This window comes from Mandrillus leucophaeus, unplaced genomic scaffold, assembly GCF_000951045.1.
Source record: "Mandrillus leucophaeus isolate KB7577 unplaced genomic scaffold, Mleu.le_1.0 Scaffold103, whole genome shotgun sequence".
NCBI lineage: Eukaryota > Metazoa > Chordata > Mammalia > Primates > Cercopithecidae > Mandrillus > Mandrillus leucophaeus.
In genome coordinates this window covers 573,094-595,391 of record NW_012098432.1, presented here as the reverse complement: position 1 = coordinate 595,391, position 22,298 = coordinate 573,094, and the positions used below count along the sequence as shown (strand labels likewise).

At 34.8% G+C, this 22,298-nt stretch overlaps 1 protein-coding gene and 1 long non-coding RNA gene across 3 annotated transcripts in view; one reads left to right on the top strand and one right to left on the bottom strand.

Annotated features, from left to right (window-relative positions):
* LOC105537955 overlaps positions 1–2,554 on the bottom strand; it is a 158,571-nt gene extending 156,017 nt beyond the window's left edge. Inside the window, exon 1 of the long non-coding RNA XR_001005805.1 lies at positions 2,465–2,554. This is a non-coding gene — a long non-coding RNA (uncharacterized LOC105537955). The remainder of the gene's footprint in view (positions 1–2,464) is intronic.
* Positions 2,555–2,580: 26 nt separating this feature from the next.
* On the top strand, positions 2,581–20,365 carry ZRANB2 (zinc finger, RAN-binding domain containing 2). 2 transcript variants are annotated; one of them, XM_011977614.1, is made up of 11 exons: positions 2,581–2,938; positions 4,957–5,009; positions 5,100–5,208; positions 6,789–6,871; positions 11,112–11,188; positions 11,413–11,547; positions 12,668–12,837; positions 14,324–14,410; positions 16,733–16,891; positions 17,901–17,975; positions 18,513–20,365. In XM_011977614.1, the coding sequence occupies exons 1-10, from the start codon at positions 2,883–2,885 to the stop codon at positions 17,932–17,934; spliced, it is 963 nt and encodes a 320-aa protein (XP_011833004.1). In that variant the 5' UTR covers positions 2,581–2,882; the 3' UTR covers positions 17,935–17,975; positions 18,513–20,365. The 2 variants fall into 2 exon arrangements, with proteins under 2 accessions (XP_011833004.1, XP_011833000.1); XM_011977610.1 differs by lacking the exon at positions 17,901–17,975.
* Positions 20,366–22,298: the final 1,933 nt, after the last annotated feature.

The following is a 22,298-nucleotide window of genomic DNA, read 5'->3' as shown; positions in this document are numbered from 1 at the left end:
CACCCTACAGGTGCTAGTCCCAGAAATCCTGGAGCACTGGTGGGACCCTGAGTATCGTAAGAGGGTCGTATGGTCAGGAGGGCCTGAAGGGAAGAAACAAAGAAGCCAATAACATTTTATCTAGGCTTAGGGTGTCCCACTCAACAGGTCCTGCTGACTTGGCTGGTCCCCACCACCAAAAGCAATAGAACATCTCAGGACTTCCATTGTCCAGGACCCACATAGTACTACATTTTGGCTCCATCCTGCTGAATGGTCCAAGGCACCCCAGGGGAATTTTAGGGTATCTCAAGGAAGGCCAGGTGCAGGACCAGGTTAGGAGCCCTGGTTGCCCAGGTCTAAGAGCAGTACTGCTTTTTTTTTTTTTTTTTTTTTTTTCAGTCTTCTGAACTAAGTAACAGAAAAGCTAGTCTGAGAAAAGAATACTGTGTATGCAGAACGAATTCAGCAAAGAGACAGAGAAAGGGTGCTGCTTGAATAGAGGATAGCTTCTTTTAGGATCTTTCTGAAACTGCACTCCTGCTCTAGCATTCCATCCATTAAACACCACCTTCTCTTCATAATATGCTCCCCCTTTTTGTAGTTTAAGTCATTTTATTTTTATTTTTGTTCCTTGCAAGCAGAGTGAGCCCTAATGCAATATTTAGAGCCAGATTCTTAGGTTTGTAGATTCAGAAACTCAACTTTACCATTTCCACCAGAGCTAATCTCCTGGGGACCAACATATTAAGAGGACCCATAAACAACTGATATGCATTTCAGAATGCCAATTTCTTAATCTATAAAGAGAGCTTAATCCAGATGAACAAATTGTGTGGATAAATTCACTTTGGGAATTTCACCATAGTAGGTTAAGTGTGCTCAGGAGAGAAGAAAAATTATCAGAGGACCATTTGGTGAGCATATAGTAAGAATAAAGAAAATGGGTAGAATTTTTCTTTCAAATTAGGATAGCTGAAATAAATTTCTTTTGTAGAAATATTTATCTTTGAAAAATCAGCTATAGTCCTTGAACTCAAATAACCTCTTCTGGTCATTATCAGATGTATTCACAAATTTTGTTCATTGTTAACCTAGATTTACTATAAAGGATTTTTCTCTTGACAAATAATTCTCCCAGAAAAATTTTGCTAATTACGGTTAGTATAGTTGATTAACTGTTGTTGCATTAACTGCATATCATCTACCAGCTCTGGCATCTATTATTCCTATTGACTCCATCAAGTCACTATCTCCTCTCTACTCTCAAGGGTGATCACTATCCAAGATTAGTTTTGCTGCTTTTGAACTTCATGTAAATGGAGTAATATAGGATATGCCATTTTGTGTCTGGCTTTTTTCAATTCAAGACTGTGTTTGTGAGTCAAATAAATACTGGTCAATAATAGGATTGTAATTTGTTATTCTTGTTACTGTATAGAGCATTCCAACTGTGTAAATATATGACAATTTATTTATCCAGGCTACCATTGATAAGCACTTGGGAAGGATGACTGTATATGCTGTATTCTAAAAAAATTTATTGCATTTGTATACCAGAATCTATGCATAAGAATGCTCATACTGGTGTTTGTAACACCAAGCCTGAGAAACAGAAGGAATAAACTGTCACAAAATGGAATAGTATCAGTATACATCAGTGAAAATCAAAGAACTACACCTATATGCTTCTACATGCAACTACCTAGGATTAATTTAGAGGCATAATGTTGCATGAACAAAAAAAGAGTACATAATCAACTATCCTTATATAGCTCATCAAATTAAACATACATGTATGTTAGGTTTTGAATAGAAGTCGAAGGTTAAAGAAAGACAGGGCAGCTTAACAGCAAATACAGAATTTACGTCCAGCATGAGACCTACAGAGGTGGGAGATCAGCTTAATGCCCGTGCCCATAGCTCCTTACAGGCTGGGGTAATTTATAGGCCTGGGTGGGAGTGGTCTGGGAGACCATGGCCTGCTTTCTGGGAAAATGTTGATAAGGTGTTCCCAGGATGAGGCAGCTCTGGCCCTTGTTCTGGTGGAATGTGGTACTTTCTCCCAGCAGAATATAAGAGGCAGCCTGTTTCTCACGGCCCAAACCCCGTGGAATGTTTCACTTTGACTAAGGTCTGCAAAATGGCAGGGGGCTTACGGAAATGGTGCAGTTTGGACTAACAGTGCACACAAATTAAACCTTTAAAAAGAAAAGAATAAATCCCAAATATGGGAAAGTGTTATCTGTGGAAGAAAGTAATGGGATGGTATCTGGAAAAGACACTGGTAATTTAAACAATGTTGGCAATATCTCAGTTTTAAAATTATCAGTTGGTTCCCATGCTTACTTATCTGTTACACCTATTTATGTATATATAAAAAATAGGTTTCTTAACGACATCCCACGTGCATGAAATAACGGAATTTTTGTGCCTTATTAAAATAATTTCCCTAAAAATTTGAAGAGCCCGAGCCGCTTCTCGCCCTAAAGGAACCCCACGCCCCTGAATTGATCAGTCACTTCCGCCTCCACCTTTCCAGCTCCACCTATGGAAGCGGAAGTACTTTACTCTTGGGTCCTCCCACCTGTAGGGGGCTCTCCGAGGCTTCTAGTGCCACGAAGGCCTCCTATCTGGGTTGTCCTTATGACGCCTGTTAGTTTAGTCCTAGAAAAGATATTTGTATTTTAACTTTTTCATCTAAGAAACAGTAGCACAGACATCTTAGTCTGGACAACAACGTATAAGCTGAATTCCTGGTCAGTTCCCTCATTATCAAACCCTGACGCAGTAGTAGGCGCGAGTCAGGCAGTGTGGGGACAGCCCCGAGTTGCCGAAAGTCCCCGGCCCGCTTTCCTCCTGTGAAGACATAGCTGCGGGTGGCTGTGCTGGTGGCGTTCAAGATGTCGACCAAGAATTTCCGAGTCAGTGACGGGGACTGGATTTGCCCTGACAAAAAGTGAGTTCAAGAAGGGTCCTGAATTGGGGCGGAGTTTATTAGTGGAAGCTTTCCCAGGTCCGTTCGTCATTTTCCTTTTCTATGATTTCCTGTGCCTTAAGACGGGTTGAGGCGGCGAACCGCCAGTTCCCGGGCGGGAATAAGGCTCCCAATCTCCTCACGAGAGAGGTCTTTCCGGAGTCTTTGTTCTAGATATGTCTTCAGCGTTTCGTCGACATTACCTCTCCAAGGTAGCCTCTCTTTTTAGAGTGCGAGATGGCCTACCTTTTAGCCCCACGCCCCACCCCCGCCCCGACCAGGTTTCAGCGATAGGAAATCTCTCCGGTCAGGCCAGCTTGGTGTTGGATCTCCCCCACGTGACTTTTCCCTGCAGAACTTTATTCTTGTTCACGGAAAATATTGCTTCCTCGCACTCGTGCTTTTGCCTCTTACAGTTCACCTCGTTTTGTATTTTTACTCAAACTTTTCCTCCGTACTATTTTTCCCTTTTCCCCAAACTCTAACCTCTTTGATTTGGAAAATTCTGACATTTTCTTTGTGGATCATTTCTCCACAAGAATTGGGCATTTCGCCTCCTTAGAGCCGAAAAGGAGGGAAGAGGCCTGTGTTTTTGCCTACTCAGCCCTTAAGATGCCTGCAGCAGAGAAGCACGTGTGTTAGTGGCTCTGCTTTTTGACATTGTTGCCAACGCCAATGTACTCTACTAAATTGTTAATCACATTTTTTTTGAAGGGTGCACAAGTAGATGAAATAACATGGAAAATAATGTAACGTACAACTCATGTTCATATAAAAGCCTTTTATTTATTGTACCTAAGTTAGCCACAAATAAAGAGGTTTTGATTGTAAAGAGCAAAAACTTTGGTAACAAACCTTGGTTGAGTTAAAATTCTATTAATTTAACTGCTGGAAAAGGAATAGAATTACTTTTTTATGAAAACATGAAATAACATGGATAGGGTGTGTAGACAATGACGTGTAGCAAATTCTAACTGGTAGCTATTGATAGTAATTTGATATTAAGATGACCTGAAGGAGTAGTTCAAGCCTAACAAATGATATTGAATAGAACCAAAGTTATATATTATCGATAGTATTGCTCTGAGTGATAAGACGTTATTGAAAATGTTCAAAAGATTTAGAACAACAACTTCTGACTTTGTTGTTACCTGTAAAATAATGTGCTTTTGTCAGTGTCTTTAATGACAGCACACCCAGATACTTGAGATAGGACTTGCAAGGAGAGTGCATTTCAACTCATTTACAAATATATGAATAGAAAGTTGCTTGTACAATATGTATAAATACAGGAGAAATTTTCAGAGTATATTTTCCATGTTTAATGGAGTTAAAAGGAATATTTTTAGGGGAAAAACTTAGCCTAAATATTATTTAGAGTGTTTCACTTTAGTGTCATCCCATACTTCACATCTGTATTGTATTCTAGTATAATGCCTTAAAAATCAGCTTTTTAAAATTTAAGCATTACATGTCTTTCTTAAAATTATTGAACCTTTTTGTATTTTTAGTTAGTACAACCTATCATCTTTGATTCCTTACCATCCTACCTACTACCTGTAAAAGTATAATTTCATTAAGATCCATGAAGCCTCCTTGATTTATAAGTTTTTTCCTCATTGGTCCACCCCTAGGGTTTAAAACTCCCTGGTACCTTGTAAGTAATTACTGAAGTGGAGTTAACTGTCACTTCTAACTTTGTAAAGGGATTATAACTAATGATATCTGCTAACGTGAGAACTTGAGGCAGAGATCTTAAGTAACTTAACCAAGATCACATAACTGGTACATGGAAGATTGGAATATCTTATTTTGAATTTGTGACTCCAGTCTAATATTTTTCCCCCAGTAAATTGTGAGGAGTTTTTTGTTGGTAGCATTGACATTAACATGACTAAGATGTATTAGAAGTTATGAATTCCAGATATGTAGTGAGGGCAAGTTAAAATGTAAAATTTTACAAATTTAAATTTTTATAAATGCTTTTTATTTGTTTTCAGATGTGGAAATGTAAACTTTGCTAGAAGAACCAGCTGTAATCGATGTGGTCGGGGTAAGTATTTAAAGAAGATTCTATTTCTACTGTATATATATCATTTATTTATTTCTCCAGGTTCATATTGCATGATTTTTCTGTTTTCAGAGAAAACAACTGAGGCCAAGATGATGAAAGCTGGGGGCACTGAAATAGGAAAGACACTTGCAGAAAAGAGCCGAGGCCTATTTAGTGCTAATGACTGGCAATGTAAAACGTATGTTTTTTAAATTATTGTCTGCTCTTTCTTCCAAAATAATAGATCTGGCCACTACTTGTTTATATTACAGCTCTTATTAACCACATTGACAAGCCAGGGTAACCTTTTAAATCCAAGGTATTGTTATTCAGTCTCACCTTTAAGTATAGTATAAAGAAATTTGAAATTCTTCTTTGCATTTTTTAATGGTAATAGTTGTCACTGTGATGGATTATGTATACCAGTAAACAAATGCTTATGGTGAGCTAAAAACCAAAATTGGGGGGTGGCGGTACTTAAAAGTACTAAGGCCTACTTCTTTCTATTATTGAAAAATCCCCCCAATTTTTAGACTGTATAGTTAGTGTGAAATACACCGTGAAACTCATTTTGCCTATTTACAAAATAATGTTAGATTCATAAGTTGTGTGCCATAAGTAATTATGTCTAATTATAGGTAGGTTTCTTAATGATTTTTATTTTCAGGCTTAGATTTAATTCTTTGTTGATTTTTCCAACTTCCATCTTTTCTCTGTGCAGATGAATCCTATGTGTATGAAAGAGGAGTAAACCAAAAAAGTATTAAATAAATTTCTCTTTTTGTTTGTTTGTATTTTTTGTTTTGTGTTTTTTGTTTTTGAGACGAGGTCCCACTCAGTCACCCAGGCTGGAGTGGCGTGATCTAGGCTCACTGTAGTCTGTACCTCCCAGGCTCAAGCAATCTTTTCACCTCAGCCTCCTTAGTAGCTGGGACCACAAGCCCGCACCACCATGCCTGGCTCATTTTTTTATGTTTTTGGTAGAGACAGGGTTTTACCATGTTGCCCAGGATGCTCGAACTCCTGAGCTCGAGCGTTCTGCCTACCTTGGCCTCCCAAAATGCTGGGTTTACAGGTGAGGCATGAGCCACTATTCCCCACCCTAGAGTCTTAAATAAATTTCTGATCCTCTAGATTATAAATTTGTATTGAAAAAGTTTCCAGCAACAGATTTGGTCACTGGATTTGGTATGCTTTGGAATTCAGTACTTGAACTGATACCTCAAAAAAGTAAATTAACATTATTTATAGGGTATAACCATACTCTTTAAGGTATATTCAGAGACTGAGACTTTAATGGAGCCTTTAAAGTTATATTTTATCATAAGGCATCAGAATTTCTATACAGGTTCAGTATCAGTTATCTGAAATGTTTGTGGGTTTAGCATCCCTAATCTGAAAATCTGAAATGCTCCAGTGAGCGTTTCTATTGTGTCATGTCCTCTCCCAAAAAGTTAGATTTTGGAACATTTTCGGATTTTGAATTTGTGGATTAGTGATACTTGGCCTGTGGTTATGATTTGTCATTTACTTCTCAAAATTACAAAGGCATTCTTCATACTGTATAAATTTTGCTTCTCTGCTTAAATGGTTCAGTCCGTTGTTGGAATCCACATTTACTCTTCAGACCATTGTACATTTTCTTTGTTCACATTACCACTTAATAAACATGTTGATAGTGGTTTCATCCTAGTTTTTATTTTAAAATTCTAAAATATCTAAAAATTTGATATTCGTCTATATTATAGCCTACTAATTTGGTGTTTTTCACTTCTAAAGTTGCAGCAATGTGAATTGGGCCAGAAGATCAGAGTGTAATATGTGTAATACTCCAAAGTATGCTAAATTAGAAGAAAGAACAGGTATGATAACAACCACATTTTAACCAAATGGTTTTGATTAAAGCACTAAATATTGAAACAATAATTGTATCACCTTCGAGTAAGAGCCACAGTAAGTGAGGAGTCTGTTTAGTCTGCTCTGAATGTTTCTTACTGGAATTATTTCCCCCCATACACACATACAAATCTGTTGTTTCACAGTTTCACAATTTATAAAATAACAGTGTTAGGGACCTTTATCCTAACAAGGAGGGACATAAGAATACTTTTAGAAATATTCTCCTCCTCTCCCTTTCACTGGTTTGCGTGTTTATTAGTAATGATATAATGATACCATTTTTAAATTCTTTTGATAGTCTGCTGTGACTTAAAAGGGCAAAGCCACACAATTTGAAGTGTTCTAAAGCTTTGTCAATAATTCTGCAACTTAACTATGTGTTAGGATCATCTGAAAAACTTTTTAAAATACAGATTGCAAAGTGCAGAACTGTTGAAGTTACTTGGTGGTGGGTTTCCAAAATCTGCAGGTGTTTTGGATGGTGTTTGGTAATCATTGGCCTAATTAATAGCTGATCACTAGCTTTGTGTGTTGTTACTGGTGAAATGAAAATGTTTACCTAATAGCATATAGTTTTTCCATTATCACCAATTAGCCCAACCACATTATCTGTTTACTTAAAATCTGATTTTGTCATTCAACTGCTTATATGTCACATGATAAAAGGATTCCTTCTATATATAGTCACCCTGTCACACTTAGACTTGGTGAACTACTTCCCTCTTTTCTTTACCTCTCTAACTTTAGGCCATTTTCATTGTCTGTTTAGTTTCTAGGGATCAGAGGGCCACTGTTGAATCTTTTCAACCTAGCTCTTCCAGACTTCAACAGAAATTCTCCTTTTATCCCCTCCACCCCTATTTAAAAAATTATATTCACATATGTGAGAACATTATAACATAATGTCCTCGATCTGCCCCTCCCCACCACCATTTTCAATCCTCAAATCCTACCTTATTCTTAGGAAGTGATTTTGCCTTTCCACTGATTGGGTAAGTTAAGGCCTTCTGACAAGGATCTTGTTTTTTTCTTCCCTTACCTAAGGTACACCCGCACCTCCACCACCACCCCTCCCCCACCCCGTTTGATTGATTGTTTATTCTGTCTCCTTTGCAGGTTTCTCTTCTTTTGGCCACTGATGTTGGGATTCTTTGCAGCCATCCCTGACCCTCTTTCTTTCCTCTATTTTCTAGGTGTTTTCTTCTAAGCCCAAAGTTTTAAGTAACTTTGCCATGATATCCAAGTTTGTGTCTCCAGCTCAGACTTCTTTGACCCATATATCCAGCTGCCTATTCAACATTGCCATGCAAATGTCAAACTCATTATATTCAAACTGAATTTGTGATTTTTACCCCTGGGACCTGACCCTCTTCCAATGATCTGTTTCTCATGATTAGTACCACTCACCATACATTTGTTACATAAGCTGGAAATCTAGATGTCCTTCTTAGCCTAGATAGCTCCTTCTTGGTATCTCCAATACCCCAAAAATTCTTTTCCATTACCACCCTAGGCAAAGATATTATTATGTTTTGTGGAAAAATAGCCACCTAGCTGGTTTCTACATATTTTTATTTCCAAATTTAAAACCCTTTTTTAAAAACCCATTTTGATTGCTTTTAGGATAAAGTCTAAAATCTTTTTAACAGTTTCAAAACTTAAAAAAACTTTTGACCTATTTCCTGACTCCTTTACAGTTTCATTATCACAAGAACTGTAGTTTAGTTTTGGTAAATTTTATGTTGGTAACTTCTCACTTTTCTTTACTCGTTGCCATTTTTCGGTCATTCTGGTGTCTTGAACCTTTCTCACTTCCCTTACTACAAGTATTTGTCTTTGCTGGTAACAGTTGAAGGTGTGAAATGACTTACTCTGTTGCTTTCCACTTTCTTTTCGCTATTTATAATAAAGCAGCGCAGGGTTCAGGGAGCATTTCCTAAGCATGAGACAGGATATGAATAAAAGAGAATGTGATTCACTACCTCTGAAAGATTGCTGCCTTATCCTGTGTAATTCCATCAAATTGTTCAGTAATTTACTTCTTCTGTTTCGGGATTTAGGATTATTTTTGTTTTGGTCAGCTTAAAAAAAAAAAAATCAAAGATAATGGCATAAAAACAATCTTGGCACATTGCGATTTTTATTCTTTTGGAGTATTTCCTTAGAATAAGTTATCAGGAGTTGAATTAATTGTTCAGAGTGTAGAATCACAGAATTTTCCTGCTAGTGCCTTGGTTCTTCCTTTGAAGTACATGTTATATTCATCCCCCTTTCCTGCTTTTTTTCCATTGTCACAATCCTGATCCAAACATTCATTTTAAACCTGTGTTTGATTCTTTCCTGTCCCTTGCTCAGCTTTTATATTATACTGTGAGACAAATTTGAAAATATATTCATTGTAAGACTTACACAGAAATTCTTGGTTACTTTCTAAAGCTTTCTGAAGAAATTCAAATTCATTAGATGATTCCAGAATTGTGTTTTCTGTATTCATTCCTTGAAGACATTTATAGGCCACTGTGCAAGGTGCTGGGGATGCCTAGGTGAGCAAAATAGTCTTACAGCAGCAAAGATTAATGAAGTCCTCTTTAGGAAAGCTATGCTTAAGCTAAGAAGGGAAAGATGAGTTACCTGAGTAATGGATTAAACACTCTTTTTTCTGTGTGTGGAGAAGTAATTAGGAGAGGTGTGGCAAGAGTGGAAATAAAACCAATTTATACGCATTACCTAAAATGCTTTAAATCAGTAGAATGAAGGAAACATACATACCATTCCATTGATTCCACTATCTCAGGTATTTAGTGAAAATTATATGCTTCAGTGTTTTCACGATAGGGAGCTAGTGTATTTTCCATTTATAGGGAAAGAGTTAATGAGCTAGATTTATATTGTATGGGTTCATACAACATACCTTACTAATGTCTTTGTTGTCAACAGATTATTTTGCTGCCTTTTAAAATAATTTTATTTACATACTTTTGAAAAATTAACTACATGAGTTATAGTTCACTTCTGATCTTACTATGATTTATTTTTGAGCTTTCCATATTCATATTTTTTCAGTTTTTTCCTATGTAAATTATTTCCCATTTAGATCCCATGTATGTTTAAAAATATTTTTATTAACTTCCAACTATTTTAAAGTTTTCACTAGTACAAAGTATAATGAAGAAAAGATGTTGTATTCGTGTGGGTTTTTTTTTTCCAGAAAGTGAAATTTTAAAAAGATTTTTTAAATATTCATGATAGGCAAATTTTAAGTTACAAGTCCTAATTTTTATAAAATATTTTATTATAAATCTATTTAATATTTTGCTGATGAATGAAGTCCTTAAGTCTGAAAATCACGGGCCGCATGTCCTGATGCTGCTCTGGAGTATGTGACCAGTTAGATTGTCTTACTCTTGATCAACGCATACCTCTTTAATTTTCAACGGGAGACTTTTTCAGAATATGTCAGCTCACTTTTCCTAAAACTAGCTCATTTTCTTTAATTCCAGTCTCTCCTTTAAGCTTATGTCAGAGACCTGCCAAATGAATCGTATACATTGGGTATGACATGAAAGAACAGTGGTTTGCTAACCTCAACTACTTTTTAATAGAATAATTTAATTTCAAAATGTACTGGCTACTTCAGAGAACCTATGTGACTTTTACCTATGTGTTTATACCAATTAAACCAGGGCCAAAAGATGGCCTTTATTGTGTTACTGTGTTTGTCTGTGTAATTAGGAATTTTCCAAGCTCTAATAAGGCCCGCTACATTTTAAAGTAGCAAAATTTTAGTGTGGCAGAAGATTTCAGACTATTTGCATCTGGTAAACAGTGGAATTCAATGCTTGGTTGTTACTGAGCCCAGAAGAATTCTTCCGAGAAGAATTATGATAAACTATAGAGAAAAGTCCTTTAAACTTTATAGCAGAAGTTTTAGATGTTTTCCACCAATACATTCTATGAATTAAATAAGTCGTGTAGGACAAATTGGAATTGAAAAGAGCTAGAAGTATAGCCATGTGACGTTCCAACTAAGTTCTATTTATTTTCTGTGGTGATTTCTAATATGCTTTCTTAAAGACTAGTAATTTGTTAGATGGGTAGGCAGCTATTGTTGATTAGATTTTTGTTGTTTGGAGATTTGGGCATGCTGTGTTTATTACTTAAATCAGTTGTCATCAGGTAACAGTTTGTGCCCTCTTTTTTAAGGATATGGTGGTGGTTTTAATGAAAGAGAAAATGTTGAATATATAGAAAGAGAAGAATCTGATGGTGAATATGATGAGGTAAGCTATATATTGGTGTTCAGATTGAATATAAATTAGAAAAACATAGAAAAAATTCTTAAATGCAAAGGAAAACTTAAACGTATTTTATTTTTGTAAGTGCAATTTGAGTCTTCAGCAACTGATCATTTTCAGGAAATCATAAATAAAGATAATTTTTTAGAAAATGTATTAAGTTTAATGCATTGTCAGCTGACACGTATTTTGAAATTGTTTTTCTCTAGTTCGGACGTAAAAAGAAAAAGTACAGAGGGAAAGCAGTTGGTCCTGCATCTATATTAAAGGAAGTTGAAGATAAAGAATCAGAGGGAGAAGAAGAGGATGAGGATGAAGATCTTTCCAAATACAAATTAGATGAGGTGAACAATTTTCTTGTCCTATTTCCCTTTTGTCTTATGAGAGTTACACCATAACATGAATGCTTTTGACAACCTCAGACACTTGGTGAAGATATATTCTGTGTTTTCATTTGTTCTCACAAAGGTTTTGGGTTTCCACTCTGCCAAGTACTATTTGTACTTGGAACACTTCTGTTCTGGAGATACAGTAGTGACCAAAACAGAACCACCTTTCTTTTATTCAGTTCTAGAGGAGGAAAGATATAAATAGATAATTTTGATAGCAATAGTCTTATGAAGATACATGATGTGATAACAGTTTAGAAGCAACTTTGGTTTTTGCTGATGTCTAAGGAGGTGAAGTTTGAGCTGAAACTTGAATGATAGGAAGGAGCCAGCAATAAGAGCTGAGGTGAGAGCATATTTAGTTAGAGAACAGCAAATACAGGTTCCCTAAATAGGAGATAAGCCGGCAGCCTTCAAGAATATCATACATAGGCCAGTATAATTAGAGCAGAGGAGAGAATGAGATGAGGGGGACAGCACACACTTCAGGTCTGGTGATACTTGTTCTGTCAGGCCAGAGTGTAAGTTTTATTCCATATTAAGGGTACCTTAGACCCTGATCGTAAGAGGTCCGAGAATGCAACTAAAGACATAATACCCCAGTTTTAAAGTTTTTAAGAAAAAAGTGAGATGTATTTATCTGGCCTGTGTTTCAGAGTGGTGACTGTCAGTATATTGAGATATTAGAGAGACAGAATGGATCTTCAGATTTGAGGAGACCAGCTAAGAGGTTACTATAATATGCTAGAGAATAAAGAACTGAGTTTTTAAGACCAAGAATGGTGGATTCAAGGACTTTTAAGGATGTGGACTTGAAAATTATTGGGTGATGCATATGTGTGACAGAAAAAGTGTGTATGACCTCCAGGTTTATGTCTGTGCAATACCTGAGACAAAGTTGTCAAGTCTGTTTATTTGAGATGAGTTTAGTAGGTGAATTTTAGAATTCCAAATGAATTTGCTGAGATACCTGTGATATATGTATGTGGAGGTGCTCAGTACACTTAACTGTTTTATCTTTCCTGGTAGGTAACACTAATATCTAAATGTCTAATTATAATTGAATTTTTGTTAGGATGAGGATGAAGATGATGCTGATCTCTCAAAATATAATCTTGATGCCAGTGAAGAAGAAGATAGTAATAAAAAGAAATCTAATAGACGAAGTCGCTCAAAGTCTCGATCTTCACATTCACGATCTTCATCACGCTCATCCTCCCCCTCAAGTTCAAGGTCTAGGTCCAGGTAAACGGGTACAGGTCAAGGGTAACACCAGTCAAAATGTCAGTATCTAACTTTTTTATTTACAAATTTTGTTTTTCTTGACGAAATAAACTTTCCTTTTTATTTTAAAAATTTAATTCAAGTCAACTTTTAAAATAATTTTTCAGCTTAGTGCCATACAGTTGTTGTCCAGTATTTTTAGAAATGTGAAGTCTTAGCATGAAACTTCCTTAATTTATTTTAGCCTCATGCTTTTGACTAAAACAGACTTAAAAACTGAATTAAATTTTCACATACACTTACATCTAATTAATCTAAAGAGATAGCTTACATTTAGAAATTAAGTAAAGGGAAGATCTGTATTTTCGTTCAAGATGTTAAAGGCTAGCACAGAAATTTTCTAGGCATTAAATCATTGCTTATTACACAGTGTTTAAATAGTTTGCTTTGATATCAGTATTCTGAATAAAGGAGCAAATTCAGCCGTGTTAGTTCTGTCGACTTAATGCTCATAATTTTGAGAAGTCCAGGAGTAAACTAAATAGAGGACTCATTTGTTGTACTTGAATATTCTTTTATTTGTTGATGTAAAATATGTAATCTCTGATTTTATAGTTAACAATAAAAATAAAATTTTAAGTGAGTGAAAGCAGTGATTTAAATTTAACAGTGTCCTCTTGAAGAACCTTAATCACAGTTAAGTGATGGCATGGGCAATGAATTTTAATCATATTTAGGAATAAAATATTAGCTATTAGTGTATAACAATTAGATATATGTTAATTGAGCACTACAGAGCCTGAAAGCTTAACAAAGTGGGGCTGTAGCTAGTAATTTTTTGGTAAAAATATAGTGATCTTTTTCTACAGGTTATTATTATAAAAGACAAATTATAGTTGTAAATTAGATTAATGAATTTTGTGAGTTTTAAAATTTGTATGAACCATGTCTCCCCTTGTGTCATATTTTCCAATAATATAATTACCTAACAATGACAGAATTACACATTTTCCCTTTAATTCTCTAAGCATTGAGTAAACAGAAACATATAGGGATGAAATATACACATGCCAACATTCAAAACTTTGTACTAACTAGAAACAAAAATAAAAGGGGATTTATAAAGGAAAATGATGGAGACATTTTAGAGAAATTAAGTATAAACTGCAACATTCTGTTTTCTTGCATGTATTCTGGGTAGCTTCTAGTTACTTGTAAACAAAGTATTCATTGTTTTTGTAATAAAGTGATAATACTTGATGTTTTATTTGTCTAGTTGAGTGGCTTTAGGGTAATTTAATCACTTGGAAAGTGATAGTTATTTTTTTAATTACCTTTTGTTACTGAATCTTATCTAATTTAAAATACTATGTTTTGAAAGTATATATCTCGTATAGTTATCTTTTTATATGAAAATGAACTCTAATACATATCTTTCTTTCAGTGTTCATATCACAAAGCTCAATTAAGTGGTCCTGGAAAAAAAAATCCTTCCATGTTGTTCCAGGTCCCGTTCAAGAAGTTCTTCCAGTTCGCAGTCAAGATCTCGTTCCAGTTCCAGAGAACGTTCGAGATCTCGTGGGTCGAAATCAAGGTGAATGAGGTAGCATCTCTCTGTAAAGCAGAGAGAAAAATATTTAAAGGCTGCAGAAGGTGTTGCTGCTTTTTCCCCCCTTATTTTGCTTCTACTTGTCAATTTTATTTTAGCATTAGAAAACTAATGCACTTGCCTCAGCTTAATTTTCTCACCATGAAATGTTTCCATTGCCAGCAGTGTGCCAAGACATTCCCATGGTTGAAATCAGGTGGCTATTTTGCATTATGCAGTGTTTATTATTTTGGCACTAAGATGTGATGAAGTAGGAAGATGAAGCCAAGTCTTATTGCCATATTGTATATTAACATTATATATGGCCAGGCACAGTGATTCATGCCTATAATCCCAGTACTTTGGGAGGCTGAAGTGGTAGGATCACTTGAGGCCAGGAATGTGAAACCAGCCTTAGAGACAAGGTTGTAGTGAGCCTTGATCACTGTAATCCAGCCTGGGTGACAGGAGTGAGACGATGTCTCAAAAAAAAATAAATAATAGTAGTTCAAATAAAATTACATATGTAAATAAAAAGAAAAATTTTCTTCATTATTAAAAGGAAGAAAAATAACTGTGCCTCAAAACAGGTTCTGTTTTGCACGGCAGTTGTTTTAATATTTTCAGAAACAAATTTGCCATTTATATCAGATAAAGTTCCTAGAGAGTACTGTACTCTCATTTTCCTTTCTAGTTTTACACACAGTATTATTTATAGAGCACAAAACACTCTCAAAACTAAATCAGGAAATCTAGTTGGTTAGTTGAGATAGGATGTGGTCTTAAGTAGTAGACTGTTGTAAACTTTCAGGTTGCATGTACTCACATCTGTAGAGGGAAACATAATTTGAAAGATGGTCTTTCAGGAAATTTTTCTGTATTTAGTCAAAATGTGCTCTCTTTGTTTTTAAGTTAATTATGATGACTTACTAAAAGCATCTAAAATAGAAAATGAAATTCCATATTTGTGGAAATTCATGTTGAAGTCTCACCGTGGCTCTTTTGGTAGAAGTATTTGCTGCTTTGAATCAAATTTAGCATTAAAGGACTGCCACAGTGTAATCATGTTAAGGAGAAAAGAATGATGTGCACACTTGCATTATAAGCCAATAAGAAATAGGTAACAAGGCCAGGCTCGGTGGCTTATGTCCGTAATCCCAATACCTTGGGAGGCCGAGGTGGGAGGGCTGCTTGAGCCCAGGCGTTCAAAACCAGCCTGGGCAACACAGTGAGACCTCGTCTACTAAAAATAAAAATTAAAACAACCAGCCAGGCATGGTGGTGTGTTCTGTAGGCTGAGGTGGAAGGATCACTGGAGCCCTGGAGATTGAGGGTGCAGTGAGCCATGCTACTGCACCACAGCCTGGGGAACAGAGCAAGACCCTGTCTCAAAAAAAAAAAGTAGAGCGCAAATTATTTTTTATTGTTACCATTATTATTTAAGTGCTTTATAGGTAAAAATCCTTAAGTTATGGTATTCCCTTTGGGAACCATTATAATTAAGGTTTACAGAACAGCCTTCATATTCTTCCCATTTTTTCATTGCTTGTAACTTTCCAAAGAATTCTCCTTTTGGGCTTTCTGGTTTTATTTTAAGCCCAAAGGTGAATTTCTTGGGAAGTTTGAGCTAAATTCCTTCAACCAAAATATACAAGTGAAGAAAAAAATTTTGTATTTAAACATTTACACATTTACTTCTACGTGAAGCATGTGAATGTCAACACTTCATACTTCATAAATAGTGGGTTTTCATAAAAATAAGTATTGTAAATATAAATCATTTTAAAGTTACTTTTTATTTATTTTTGAATATTTAGCAATTTAGTACAGTTACTAGTCTTTTGTTTCTGTCCCATATGCCTGATTTTTCCGTAACAGTTTAATGAGTTGAATAATTCCACATGGAATTATGTTTATTTTCCTTGGGAAGTGGTATATAAGATATGTATTTTCTTCTCAAATGTAAGGATGTAGTTTCTAAACATAAAGTCCTGTTAATGCAGTTACCTGCTGATTTTATAATACTATAATATTTGTGTATATTTTGGAAAGCCTTAAAAAAAGTTTTAAATTCTATTTTGATATAGTAAGCAGGGTTTTAATTACACATGATAAAATTTTAAAGGGAAAAATTAAAATAATGTTTAAGTAGAATGTTTTCATAGTTGATCCAGAAGTCTTCTGTTGAGTAAGCAGTAAGTATTCTTCCTTATAAAATTTTCATAGTTGTTAAAAATCCTGTTTGTTTTTGGAGCTATCTGATAACTAAATAATCTTCCTTATTTCTTCTTTTAATGAACTGTTTGATTTGTTTCTCAATCAATGAAGATCCAGCTCCAGGTCCCACAGGGGCTCTTCTTCCCCACGAAAAAGATCTTATTCAAGTTCATCATCTTCTCCTGAGAGGAACAGAAAGAGAAGTCGTTCTAGATCTTCTTCATCTGGTGATCGCAAAAAAAGACGAACAAGATCACGGTCACCCGAAAGGTTTGGGTTTCTGTAGAAATAAGAATGGGTGTTCTTAAGTGTGTTTAATAGATAAACTTTCCTAGTCAAGGGTTAGATTTTTATTATCTCCTGTGTTCCAACTTTCTACTTTTCAACTTTGAACTTCAAAAAAACATTACTTTGTTTATCCTTTGTATTTTGATCAGGTTGTTTAGAATTGTAGATCAAACCATTCTTTGATCATTTTATTGTTTAAATTTTTATTTCCATTTATAATTTTTATAGCCAACTCTCGGTTATTTCTGTCTTTTGAGATTGCAATTGAGGAGCTATATGTCGAAGTAATTTATGAGTTGACTTTTATACTTAGGCTTCTTTCAATACTAATAGTCAAGAATTCTAGAGCATCTAATAAAAAATTAACTTTCAGATCACTGGGAATCTGTCCTCATTTAAATATGTGTAAATGCATTTCCACAGCAAATGCTTCATACCCTTTATCTATAAGGAAATTATTCCTTGTAGCTAATACATTTTTCATATTGCAGTCCAAATCTTTTTTGAGAAAGGCCTATGTTAGGTTACTTTATGTGTACTGACACTTAATATTGGAAGAGTGCAACTGTCATCTGTCAGCCTTTTCTGCAACAGGCTAATTACTTAGTTTCATTAATTTTCTCTGTTCTCAATTATATAGTCATTTTAATGGCTTTATTTGTAGTTGCAAATTTTTCATATTTTATTAGCTTGTGAAGATAAAGATTATGTAAAGTCTATTAATTGCTGGGTTCAGTGGTAGGATTATCTCATGATTCCTACTTGTACAGAATGATTAGTTTTGCTTCTTCACATTTTGGAGTTTAGATGTTAAGATTACACACAGTCTTGTTTCTCTGCATTTGTTTCTTTGTTAAAAAATTACTCTGTTTTTGAGTGGAATTCATTCTGTTGCTTTCTTACCACTTCTGCAAATTTTTATCTTAGCCACATATAATCCCCCTAGTTTGTTGTCATCTAAACTTAATGAACATGTTCTCTATTCCATAAGCCAGGTGATTGGTGAAAACACTAAACAACCCTGAGCCCAGGGCCAACCCCTACGGAACACCACTACTTTACCCAGGTTGATATTGACTTATTCATACTAGCTGCATGAATATAACCCTATAGCAAATTGTACAATCATCTTGTGTAACCTAGATTTCCAAAACTTATTTATGAATATATTTTCTCATACACAGAAGCCTTGCTGTATCTTTTTTACATAATAGACTTCTTACACTTTCTACACCGTGTCACAGAGATTGGTTTAGTCACACTTCCATTACCAAGTTTATATGCTTTTGTTGTACATTTTCTGTAATTTTACACATTTTTGCAAGGCTTTTCTTCAATATCTTAAATAATTGAGAGGTGGCTATATTTTGAAATGAGATTCTTTTGAAATTGTAGAGAATTTTTAATTGTATTTATATGATAACTGGGCTCATATCCAAAGTCTAAACATATAATTTTATGTGTGTAAGTTCCTATCTCAGTTTTTAATTTTTTTGCTAGCATCATGGTACTGAATTTTGTATACTTTCAGTGTCTTAAGAATGAATGCTGAAATTTAGCTCTAGCTTACTTGAATGCCTGCTCTCTCCATTATGTCTTACAGACGCCACAGGTCATCTTCTGGATCATCCCATTCTGGTTCCCGTTCAAGTTCAAAAAAGAAATAATGTATTAAAATTTACATCTTAAAAAAATCCAGTTCAGTGCATGAAGCATATTTTTAAAGAAGTTGGTGTCTTACTTGGTCAGAAGTGCTAAATCTGCTAGTAGAGGTGCATGCCTTTCATTGCTTTTCAAAACAATACAGCTGTGTTTATTTGTGAAGTTAAAAGTAAATAGCATTTTAAGCCATAATGTCCCAAAATAGATGCTCTGTCATTCATTATTATAACCATTTGCTTCATTTAAAACCATTTCAGCTGTAACAGAGTACTTTGCTTCCTAATTTAAACCCGTTTTTCTCATTTTCAAATACATCCTGTCCATTGGCTAAGACAGGATTACTTAGGCTTGCCTGAACTTTGGGCTTGGAGGCAAGACTGGAAACTAGTTGGAAACAACATACTTATGGAAAAGACAGTCAACCTGTTTATGCTGTTAACAGATGTCAAAGTGATTCTCACCAAAAAAAAGTTAAACTATATTGTAAGCAGCCAACTGTAAATGTCTTTACTTTGAAATTCCCTCTGCTAAGGGTGCCTTAGAATCATTGTGTCTCTTTTATCCAGCTTTACTTTTTTGCTCCACATTTAATGTGAAAGAATCTTGTGACATCTACAAGGAGAGAAGTGGGATTTATTTTCCTTTTTGACACACAATTTGGGGCAAAAAAGAAAGTCTTAAGAGTTTATCTCTTCTCTACTGATATGGTTGCTTGATAAAGACATCTCAAAATGTTTACTAATGTTTTAAGAAGCTTTGTGTGATATTCTTCAAAATCTAGTTACCAAATATGATATCGTAGAAAAGGCTAAATCATAGTCAATGAGCAAATTGAAGTAAGCTTTTAAAGTATATTTCTCTTTTGGTGAAAGACCAATGGAGACATTGTGAATTTAAGTGAACATTTGCCTCAAAATGTTAACTATAAACATACTGCATACAATTTTCTTCTGAATAACAAGTGAATGCTTATCTCTACATGATGTAAGCAAAAATCATTATTTTTCCTATTCATTTGAAGTAAGTTATGGCTTAAAATGCTTTCGGAGTTCATTTCTCAAAATTAAAATCTGGTCACATGAGCTTCAGTTTGTTTTCTGGTTTAAAAAATAAAAAGGTTTCTCTTAACAGTATTTCCAGTGACAATGCAAGGTAAGTATATCAAAGGAAATCAACAACTGTGCTTGGGGGCTTTTTGTTATGGGATATTGATTTCTTTTTCTTGTTTTTTTTCCATAACATTGTCTGCTGCAATTTAAATAAAAAATTACGACATTTTAAGATATTTCGTAGACAGACCAAACAAAAATATGTTTTTATTTTAAAGTGAATGTTTTTCTCTTCAGCTGATCTAAAAATGAAAGCAAAATATCTAATGTAGAAATATTTTGATAATATTTTTACAGTGAGCTTTCCCATGTTTTTATGTCTTAATTTTCTTTGCTGCGTTTATGTAGGTTGCACAAGAACTTTTACTCACTTGTAATTGTGCCTCAGACTTTTTGAAAGTCTACCTTCTAAATTGCCCAGATGATCTAGATTCTACATGTTACCATTGGTTTATTCTTGTGCTTTCTGTATTTAAAACTTTGGCTGTACTAAGCAAATGCAAGGTTATAATTTAGCTAATAGTAGTTTACAGACAATTCTGATGATTATGATTTCATTTGGTTTAACTAAACTGTACTAGTTCATTTCATAAGGAAATGATACTGTAGACAAATGTAAATAAAGCCTGTGAGTCAAGCATCAAGTGGTGTTTGTTGAAATAAACTAGAGATTTTTAAACTCTGATCTAATGTCCATTTTTAAACTAATTACAGTTTTCTTTGTTACCTTTGATTTGTTAATTTTTTTATACTCTTTATATTCACCTACCTTTTATATATGATTGCTTGGTATTTTAAATTCCAAAGCCATTATCACTGCAACCTCAGAATTTTTAATTTTAACCTTTTTTTTTCCTTTTTAAATAGAGCTCCTAAATTAGTTGCACACTTCTTGCCAGAACATTACATCCCTCATTCCATGTAGTAAAATACCATATCATAGTGTGCTTCTGTAACTACTCTTAAACTGTCACCTTATATAAAGCACTCAGCTGTCCACTTAACAGCTAAGTTTTCTTAAGTTTCTATTTGGAATCCTTTCATCTAAACAATATTGAATGATATCTGGTAATAAATGTCCAAGTTTAGAACTAGATCTAAATACAAGATCATCTCTAGGCACAATTACCAAGCTAAATTAGGTCTTTGAAACCATGTCATCTCCCCTTCTTGCTCTCTTGTGTACATAGCCAGTGTTGTGGATGTTGGTAAGAAGGTAGGGAATTTCTCCACTTTGCCCCCTGTTTTTGACATAAGGGTTAAATATTTTTTAAATAGAAATACTCTCATGGCTTTCCTTACCTGGAAATGGTATTTCTGTTTCTGAGAAAATTGAGTAGACAGGTTTAACTAAAAGACAGTGTGTGTGTGTGTGTGTGTGTAAAAGTTTCGTGTGTGAGTGTGTGAGATTTGCAGGTATTATCTAATTCTTCCTATGATCTTGTGAGGGTATATACTCTTGCATATCTTCTGTTTTGCGAAAAGGAGGGTTAAAGCACAGGGAAATTAAAAACTTGCCCAAGGAAGCCGCCAGAATAGCAAAGTAGGGATTCACCCCCAAACGTGATGGAAATTTTCAGTATTATGTCTAATAAAAGCCAAAACTCTTTGAGAAAATAAATGTGAAATTGTTAAGCCCAGTGGTCAGATATGTTTTAGTCTGCTAATTTGGTAGAGAATATATAATTTCAACCAATTATAGTTAGGGAGGTTAGACGAACACTATTTTGGATAACTTTAGATTTACAGAAAAGTTGCAAAGATCGTGCAGACAGTTCTCATATACCCCCACCAAGTTTCTACAGTCATTAGCATCTTATATTGCCATGTATGTATATTTCTCAAAGCCAAAACCAACATTGGTATATTACTATTAATTACAGATTTTACTTGAATGTTACGATTTTTCCCCTTAAGATATTCCATAATCTAGAGTACCATCTTGTACTACTAATATCTTCCTATTCTCTTCTGTTCTATGACAGTTTTTCATTCTTTCCTCATTTTTGATGATTTTGATAATCTTAGAGAGTACTAGCCAGGTATCCTCTAGAATATCCACCACTGCATTCTGTATTTCACTGGATTTTCTCATGATTAGACTGGGACTATGGGGTTTTGCAGAGAATACCACAGAGGAGAAGTGTCTTTCTCGTCAATTCCTATGGAGGGTACATCATAACCCTGTGACTTCACTGGGAACGTTAACAGTCGTCATTTGGTTAAGGTAGGGTTTGCCCTGATTCACCATTGCAGTTACTATTTCTCCTTTTATCTACTCTTATTCTTTCAAATCAGGTTATACTAAGTGTAGCCCATCATCATAATAAGACAGGAGAATTAAGTTCCACATCCTTTTCGGGTTAAGTATGTACACAGTATTTGGAATTTTTCTATAAGAAAGATTTGTCTCCATTTCTTTTATATATCTACTCAGGTATATTTATTTTATACTTGTTATTTATTTTTTAAATTGACTTTTGTGACCTTTGGCAAGCCTTTATTCTCTGATGGAGGGGAAAGTAGATGGAGAGAGGGAGGGAAAAATTTTTGGAGAGGTATCAAATAGGAGAAAACGTGGGTTCTAGAGCCGTGGCAAGGCGGTGGGGGGTGCCTTC

Bases quoted from the DNA above. Each gene is read 5' to 3' on its own strand.
- ZRANB2 (XM_011977610.1), top strand. From the start codon at position 2,883: ATGTCGACCAAGAATTTCCGAGTCAGTGACGGGGACTGGATTTGCCCT. The intron at 11,189-11,412 runs GTAAGCTATATA...GTTTTTCTCTAG, and splicing joins CTGATGGTGAATATGATGAG to TTCGGACGTAAAAAGAAAAA. The intron at 12,838-14,323 runs GTAAACGGGTAC...ATGTTGTTCCAG, and splicing joins AGTTCAAGGTCTAGGTCCAG to GTCCCGTTCAAGAAGTTCTT.